The 8,119-nt window shown below is 51.2% G+C and overlaps 3 protein-coding genes across 3 annotated transcripts; 1 reads left to right on the top strand and 2 right to left on the bottom strand.

Moving 5' to 3' along the window:
- Positions 1 to 262: 262 nt before the first annotated feature.
- Positions 263 to 1,347, bottom strand: GLOTRDRAFT_80595 (ERG2 and sigma1 receptor-like protein). Its single transcript, XM_007871296.1, has 3 exons — positions 1,121 to 1,347; positions 612 to 1,059; positions 263 to 560 (listed from the first exon to the last, which is right to left on the bottom strand). The coding sequence occupies exons 1-3, from the start codon at positions 1,256 to 1,258 to the stop codon at positions 427 to 429; spliced, it is 720 nt and encodes a 239-aa protein (XP_007869487.1). The 5' UTR covers positions 1,259 to 1,347; the 3' UTR covers positions 263 to 426.
- A 292-nt stretch (positions 1,348 to 1,639) lies between these two features.
- Positions 1,640 to 2,758, top strand: GLOTRDRAFT_65184 (uncharacterized protein). Its single transcript, XM_007871297.1, has 4 exons — positions 1,640 to 1,898; positions 2,001 to 2,161; positions 2,213 to 2,306; positions 2,364 to 2,758. Exons 1-4 carry the CDS (start codon positions 1,713 to 1,715, stop codon positions 2,613 to 2,615), a joined length of 693 nt encoding a protein of 230 aa, XP_007869488.1. The 5' UTR covers positions 1,640 to 1,712; the 3' UTR covers positions 2,616 to 2,758.
- Positions 2,759 to 3,216: 458 nt separating this feature from the next.
- GLOTRDRAFT_132447 (uncharacterized protein) lies at positions 3,217 to 5,706 on the bottom strand (the record flags this gene model as incomplete). Its single annotated transcript, XM_007871298.1, has 9 exons — positions 3,217 to 3,550; positions 3,613 to 3,704; positions 3,756 to 3,944; positions 3,995 to 4,242; positions 4,294 to 4,314; positions 4,857 to 5,142; positions 5,191 to 5,266; positions 5,323 to 5,388; positions 5,441 to 5,706. 9 exons carry the CDS (start codon positions 5,704 to 5,706, stop codon positions 3,217 to 3,219), a joined length of 1,578 nt encoding a protein of 525 aa, XP_007869489.1.
- Positions 5,707 to 8,119: the final 2,413 nt, after the last annotated feature.

Genomic DNA, 8,119 nt, shown 5'->3' on the forward strand with positions numbered 1-8,119 from the left:
AGGATGATGCCACACAGTTTTTCCCGGGCCTCTGCGAAATATCCAGGCGTGATATCCAGGCAATCTCCCGCAGAAGTGCAGAAGTGCTGTGCATTCACATGCAGCAGCCCCCCACCCCAATATTCCGCCTTTCATGAGGAGGCATTGCCTTCTGAGTATACATACGGTGCGTATGCGTACCTGAGGTTGAGCCCGTCCGCGCGAGAGGGAACTACGCTAGTGAGCGATCCTGCTATGTACATAGCTAATGTCACGTATTATTGACCGTTTTACGCCTGATAGGATTAGCTGTCGCTTTGGTGCTCAAGGCTGGCTTGGGTCCGAAGAGCGGATTCAAAAATCAATACCTTCTCAACGATAGTAACCCCGTGTACAGCTCCAGAAGGCATAAAATAACATTACGGTATATCGTAGTCACAGCTACTTTTATATCTTGCCTATTAGTAGATTGCCCAACATCTCTCGCGCGGTGATCCTGGCTGTACGATAGAACGTAGGGAAGTCCAAAGTGGATGTCAGCGTGTCCATGAACCCGAACGGCAGCATGAGGGGAATCCACCCTAAGACAGTTTCAGTACCTCAGCGAACGTGGAAAGGGAGGAGATATATACCTCGGGCGTATTCGAGGGCAAAGCACCCCTCGTGCATCTTATACTGCTTGACAGTCCCTCTTGGAAGGAAATGCACCGAGCCTGGAGGGTACACCTCCTTCTCGAGGGAACCGGGGAGGAACGCCCACTGCTCGCCGTAAAGGATGTTGAAATAGTCATCGGCTGTATGGATGCCGGTGTGCCCCTCCGTGCCTAATGGCGTGCCAAAAATGATGAGGTACTCGGTGATGCTGGAATGGATGATGTACATGGCGCCCATGGCACCTCCCGCGTTGTTGAACATCCATTCGGATGAGTCGGTGTTCAGCTTGATTCGGGAGTCCGGGTAGGTCGCTGTCAGGTTCTTAACGATATGGTCGATCATCCCCCGCATGTCGTCGCCGCTGACCGCTACCGCCTCTTGCGCTAACTGGTGGAGGCTGGTGGGGTCGAAGACATACCACCGGCCCTGGGATGATAAAGCAGAGGTTACGCGGGCCCCGTAACGCACGAACCGTTCTCAGACTTACCTTAATGGTATCGAGCCAGCTACACGTCGCGATGAAGGCGAAGAGAGCGGCGAACCGCAGAACCCATTTCATGAGCTGATTCCGCTTCTGCTCCGACCCCTTGTGCAGCCTGGCCTTCGCTTTCGACGATACTGCCATTTTAAGCGTGCCAGAAGACCGTCAACCGTCTGAAGAACTCGTGTGCTGGCCGGGCTGGCTTTTATATGGCTTGTATGATTGACGGCGCCGGGAAAGCGGCATCGTACGACCTCAGCTTGCTTTAAGCTCACGGCGACGGCGACGGATCGTACGACGCGTTCGACGCGTCCAATTCAGCGCATCCTCCATTCTTGGCTTATGTGCCATTCACCGGAGAGTTCGGTATATACTGTGAATCAAAATCTCCAGTTGCATAGGCCCAGCGGCCTTCTCCTGCAATCGTCGAGCGAATCCTGGAGCTCTTTCGGTAAAGCCACGAATGGAAGTCAGTTCTCACGATCATGTAGAACACGTCGGTGTGGCCTGGAGAGCGCGAGCGTCGATGCCCTAAATCTTGCGCTTGCCTTTCTGCCTTTGTCCACAACGTGTCTCGCGGAATTAAGGGTTATCTGAAATGGCCAGGATCAGGAAGAGCGAAAATGGTGGCGCAGCGGACGGCACGGCGAGCGACGTGAACGACTCGAAACCTGCCACGCGACTCGTAAACGTTGTGATTCCAGCCGAGGAGCGCGACCTGGTCAAGGTCAATAACACGAACTTGGTCGACCTGAAGAATGCTTGCGATGACATTCTGAAGCGCGTACGTGCTCTTGTCCTTCCGCTGCTGAGAAGGTACATGCCGACTCAGGGATATAGCGCGGTGTGAGGTATATTTATTGACTGCATATTCCCTGCCGTGCAGTTTTTATCTCGACCGGAACTGTTCAAGCAAATACATACACATACGGACGTACGGCTAGCACTGGGATGGGCGAGTGTGCTGGTAGCAGCAGGAACGGCGTACTATGGCTGGAAGGTGGAATTTGAGACGTCAAAACCGGTCGTGTGGGCGGGTATGATTGTGTGAGCGTTACTTTGTCGCATTCGGTTTCTTGTCCGCTTATCTTCCCGTAGGTACGTCGTCTTGGCGATCGCACAGACCTTATACGCATACTTCGTGGAGAAGGACATAGTCTTTGTCGGAAAGCGGAAGACGTTTGACAAGCGGGTAATGCACTTCACCGCGCCTTGTCAACGGACATCTTCGCTCACCCTGCACACTTAGATCGTCACCGAACGGATAACCATGTCGTCCAACACTGTCCCCTCAAGTCCATCGAATCCACCCGCATACTTTCTATCCGCAACGTACGTCCGTTCTGCAAGTGGCGGAAAGTCACTTCTTGGCAGGGGCAAGGCGAGCGACCAGCGCAGCTACAACGCCTTCTTCGACGAGAACGGCACTATGGACCAGGAGCGATTCGAATCCTGGGTGACAGAGCTTGTCGAACGAGTGATGCAGGACAAAACGCAGTAGGGCTGCTTTCTCGTATTGTCTGGTGCTTCGTTCCCTTTGAGTCTTTCTTCCCGTCTGGTGTGCGTCGTGTGATTTATTCCATGTGTTGTAAGCATCTTAATTCATTGGATTCGGAAACGGAGCTGCTCCCCGACCGAACCGACCATTTTCTGAGCGGCTGCGGTTCGGTGTCGTGCCGTGCCTCGTCTACATGGTGGCACGCTCGACTCGATTTCAGGATCTTGTACGTGTTTGGAACATGTTGAAGGTAGAATGTCATGAAGCTCGAACCCCGTATAAGCATCCTTGTATGTAGTCCCATTGAGGTTCGTGCATCGGGGGGCTTACACTTCACCTATGGCGGGGGGATGCTAAACCGCTCCGAGAGGCGATTATGCTTCCCGTGTTCTAGGCTGAGGGTGGTTACTCCCGTACCGATTTCCCCGGTTACAATACAGGATCCCATTAACAACGGCCGAGCATATCTCAAGCATCTACGCAGCAGACCTTTCAAAACTTTCCACGTACCCCCTTGCCTCTCCCATGCCCATGAATGGCGCCGGCAATCGCATGTCAAGTTCCTGTGTTGTCATCTATCCAAGACCGCACCCACTCTCATTGTTCACGCTTCACTCAATTCGTTTGGTACGTCCTGCGAGTCAGCGGGCGCCGTTCTGATTGCGTGAAGAGGCGCGCGCAATACTCGCCCTACCGACTGACCCATGGTCAATGTGCCACTGGACACCTGTGACCACATGGATTTGAGGAAGCAGAAGACTTTCCCACTCAAGGAGTCGTCCTTCCCTTGCCAGTCGCAGTGCAGGATCCAAACGACGAGTGACAGGGCAATTAGCCACGTCAGGGCCACCGGGATTCTGCCCGCTAGGCTCGTGGCCTCAATGTCGGGGTTCAGTTGGAAGTATTGACATGTCAAGGCGACGAAGAACGCGCATATCCTGAAGTCCGTGTTAGGTCAGTGATGGTGCGTCATGGACCGCAAGTGCCGGAGTCAACTTACGACCACATCAGCAAAGCATGGGGCAGGCCGTACATTATAGCCAATACTTCCAACCCCAACTCCGGGTGGTACTTGCTCCATAGATAGTATTGCTAAGCACATGTAAATGGGGCGAACGTCTTAGCACCGTGCGAGTTACTCACGGCGATGTCGGCGTCGTCGCGCTTCAATGTCCTATGGTGTCTTGAAAGGGCAAGCCCAATGACAATGCTCGAGACGCTAAGGATGGCAGAGAGGTAACTCGTGAGTTGAGCAGCCGAACGGATATCTTCCGACCGGTCCACGCTCTGGATTGCCAGAAACCCAATGTTCACCGTGAGCATAACAGTAGCCTGCATGACAGTTAGATGTGCGGTGGGTCTAGCCATATACTCGAACCCACTATGATGGAAATGTGCTCCCATTCATCTTGTAATTTTCCCATTAAGTAATCCCAGGATTGATAATTGATCACTTTGTCCACCCAGATGTCGTCCAGTGTTCTGAGATGGAACCTAGGAGCGTTGAAGAACAGCGGAGATACGAGCTTTATGAGCAGTGAGTCGCCCTTCTTTGTGTCCCCGTATATAGTTTGGATTCGGGACAGACGAGCACCAGGTAGACCATGATAATGAATGAACCGTTGATGGACTACCGAACTATAAATTAGACGGACAAAGCGATGGTATCACACCTACTGACCGAACACACTCATGAGTCTGCCTGAACTAGATTGAGCTTTCTTGTATACATCTACAATGCGGAACACACCAATGACACAAGCTGAGTATCCATTTTCATTCCCGATATCTGAAGTTGAGGCTCAGGGGCGCGACTAGGATAAACAGAGTTCTGCCCTACCCTTTGTCCCGGATATCATATTCAACATCTTTTGCGTAACCTCGGTGAACCATGGTGAAAGAGACGAAGCCGACGTGAGTGAATCTGTGCTATGTTAGGCCAAGGGAAAACATGAGCACATGATATGCTGACCTATACTCGCATGTAGTAGGATTCCTTGAACCTCATGAATCAGCTGTTCCGGAACTTCACGATGGTTGGGAAACAGTTCACAGTGCGACCTAACATCAGGAGTGGTAAGGTAACCGTACTATCTATGGTGTGTAAATCAAGGGCGGCGACGTCGACCGAAACCCAACTTACCAAAGGGACCAGAAACATACCAGTAATGGCTTTCTAGCTCATGCTCTGAAGATTCTCTTGATTGAATACTTCAGCAAGGACGGACAAAGGATTAGACGTACTAAGGTGCCGTAGGTTGGTTTTTCCCTGCACCTCTTCAAGCAACTCTTCTACGTCGTAGGTATCAAACCAAAAGAGTGCCCGTGACAGACCGTCAACAAAGTAATATCCACATTCCCTGACGAGAGTCTCTTTGGCATCATCCACCGTATTTAGTTCCAGGGCGATCTCGCAATCGTCAGGCATGACGATATGATTTTCTTCCAAAGCATCTTCAAGATATCCTATGCCTGCGAACAGAGCGCGCGCTTCCGCAGGATCGCAGAGATTCGCATCCGTAAGTATACGCTGAGCTTGATTTCAGAAAGCATGATATCTATCCGGGTTGGTACTGACTTTATTCCTCTGGTAAAAATATAACGCGCCCTCGGGATGTAGACATGCCTCCCAGCCTTCTGGGACGGGGCTATCACTACGTACTTGTTAAGTTTTGTCAAGTGCTTCACTTAGACAAGTTAACAGACTCACAAATCGAATTCGCGTTTCAACGCTGGGATCTTGGGATTATCTTTCCCATCCTCCTCCCTTTTCTCGCTGTGGAGTATCAGGTAAAGGAGCGTGCAGCCAGAAGTGTCGATTGACGTACATAACTATCCCCCGATCATATCTGGCACCACTAATCTTTTTAGCGGTGGTAGGCTTTAGATCAATACGGATTGGACCTGCGCCTCCCGGGCTAGCCACATGCACTGAGCCAAGTGTGGTCCTCGACAGACGCGCGGATGACAGGTAATCTATATTGCTGGCGGGGAAAGTCGTCGTTGTACTGACTTCAAGGCATGAACCGCCGGGGGGTTGATGATCTGACCCGCTGGCTACAAGCCGTAAACTCGACCGTGAACCCAGACCCATGTTTCCCAGGGACGACGGACTTTGAGGCCGCAGAGTCAGCCCTAGGTGTGGAGGCGAATTACTATTTCCATCGGGTTGCCTAGAGTCCTGGGAAATGAAGGAGGAGTTTCGAGTAGCATATCCATACGGCGACAAGAATTGAGAGCTACCCGCAGGATCTCGGACATCCTCGGCACTCTCATGTCTGTTTCTAAATTCGAGCGATGTTCCACTGGCGTTTTTAGTGGCGTATCCAGATGTAGGTAGGCTTGATGAGTCTGTAGGCGCGATGATAATTGGTACATTGCTAGGGCAAACGTAGCTTGTTTTCGGAGGGCTGTGTATGAGCCTCATATCATCAGGTCTAGAAGGACTGAGGTCGCACTGGTCCCCGCTTCCACTGGATTGCGACTTCTTCAACCAAGTATACCTGCGGGCGAAGCCCTTCATAAGATGAAGTAAGTAATGGAAGACTCTGAGTATCCATGATAGCCCCCTCAGGCTCGTTGGAGCGACCAATCTCCGGATTGCCACCAGCCAGCTATACAGATAATCCATCTCTGAGGTGCGCTGCAGCCAAAACTTGAAGTGGGCTCCTACAACCAAGGTCATGGAGGAGTTGTGCGTTGCCCTGAAGAACTCGGAGCCTGCAGCATAAATATATCGGCGAAATTGCACAGCATTGCACACGTTTGCAATGAGCGTATCTTCAACCCGTCACCAGGTGGGACATCAGGTTAGTTCCATTGAAGGGGTAATGACAGGTACATGCACAGTGTGCAAATGGCTTCCGATACGCTGTTAAGAACCATTGAACTCATGATTTGTAAGATGTAGTGAGCTTTGAATTTACTGAATGTATGATATCCGGTTCTTCCCGCAATCACTGTTAAAAAATTCTATGAACTCCTTCACTGGCAGGAGAAACACGACAACCAATCTAGCTCCTACTTCTAATTACCTTGTTGTACTGTAGATCAAAGCATGCTATGGTCGCACCGCCGCTCGTTATATCCACCTGCCGGGTCTGTGCAGCAGGATACTTATTTGAGTCTAAGTAAGTATTCTGGAAGACAGGCGGGTACCTAAACGTTAACTTATGTTCCCATACGATACCCAGATAAATGAAGCCGGCATCTCATTAATTGCACAAAGTTAGCGTCAGGCAACTTGAACCTTACATTACCATTGGGACTGCCACAGGAGACCACAATGTCGCATGTTGATGACGAAAAGGTCTGCCGACCCCGTTGCAGCAGCGTATGTCGTTCATCTTATGGAGAGCGTATCACGGGGCACATACCGGACTGACGTTGAATGATGTGCCTGTAATGCAAAAGAGGGTAGAACGTATTCGTAGTAAATTTTCAGGACCTTCTGTATCGATGGTCCGGAAAGTAGCACTGACCACTTGCGCCTTCTGAAGCGCTCAATAACGGCTTGAGTTAGAGGATGTCGACTTCCCATGGCGCTATAGTAGCGGCCATACATGCCACCGGCATGGGGAAGAGACCGGATAGAGGTGTGTGCGTATCTTACCTATCAACAAGCACGAGGGCGCCCTGAGGATCCGGCTACAGACGTACCATCACTGTACCACGGACGAATGTTCACGTCAACGTTCCGTGCAATTTTTTTAGACTAACGACATATTTCCCTCGAACCACAGCATACTTATCAGCGTCAAGGCAAGCATAAAGTACGATCACAGCACCAGGACAGAATGATGGACTCATAATGATAGTCCTTTCCCATGCGAGATTCGCCCGACATTTGCTGGGGATTTGAGTACGGGCAACGCCTTTGGAAGCGTCTTGATCACAAAAGGAACAGCCTACAGTAACGCGTATAGCAAGATGTCTGCCAAAACTTATCCAAAGACCATAGCGGAAGAGGTCAGAGGATGGCGGCTTTTGGCGGCGGGAGGATGCAGCAACTGCGTTGCCGACTGTCCTCCCTGCCTGATATAGAAGGAGGCAATTCGGTCTGCCCCGTCCAGCCTCGTCTCTCGTGAGTGCGAGCTGAAGGAACTGCTAACTGGTTGGGTGAGAATCCTGGTTAGTCGGGATTCGGACGCGGTGCAAGGCGAGGCGCATACCCCACTTGTACCGCGATTTGCAGTTCCAACAGGTTCACATCACATATGAGCTTACATGGACTGGTATATGATGCATTGTAATGTAATCACTGTATGAATTGGTATGATCATATGTGGATGGTAAAGAAAAGGTGCGGGTGGGTGGGTTAAATCGAGGTAATATGCCTGCGTCTACTGTAGGAACGCTTCGTCGTCGGTGAACGTCGTCGTCGAGGTCAGGAAGTCGAACGACGAGAAAACTGCTCGAGCACTGCCGCTCGGCTGGACGCTACTGCCGGCCTCTCTCGGCTTCGCTAGAGCTCGTCTGGCACTGCCACTATTCCAGCCTCGTCTCTC

Source organism: Gloeophyllum trabeum, assembly GCF_000344685.1.
Source record: "Gloeophyllum trabeum ATCC 11539 unplaced genomic scaffold GLOTRscaffold_00013, whole genome shotgun sequence".
In the NCBI taxonomy this organism is placed as follows: Eukaryota; Fungi; Basidiomycota; class Agaricomycetes; order Gloeophyllales; family Gloeophyllaceae; genus Gloeophyllum; species Gloeophyllum trabeum.

Coding starts and splice junctions, on each gene's coding strand:
- GLOTRDRAFT_80595 (XM_007871296.1), bottom strand. CDS start 1,258: ATGGCAGTATCGTCGAAAGCGAAGGCCAGGCTGCACAAGGGGTCGGAG. Junction 1,060..1,120: donor GCTGGCTCGATACCATTAAG/GTAAGTCTGAGA, acceptor TTATCATCCCAG/GGCCGGTGGTATGTCTTCGA. Junction 561..611: donor TGCCCTCGAATACGCCCGAG/GTATATATCTCC, acceptor AAACTGTCTTAG/GGTGGATTCCCCTCATGCTG.
- GLOTRDRAFT_65184 (XM_007871297.1), top strand. CDS start 1,713: ATGGCCAGGATCAGGAAGAGCGAAAATGGTGGCGCAGCGGACGGCACG. Junction 1,899..2,000: donor GCGATGACATTCTGAAGCGC/GTACGTGCTCTT, acceptor CCTGCCGTGCAG/TTTTTATCTCGACCGGAACT. Junction 2,162..2,212: donor GTGTGGGCGGGTATGATTGT/GTGAGCGTTACT, acceptor ATCTTCCCGTAG/GTACGTCGTCTTGGCGATCG.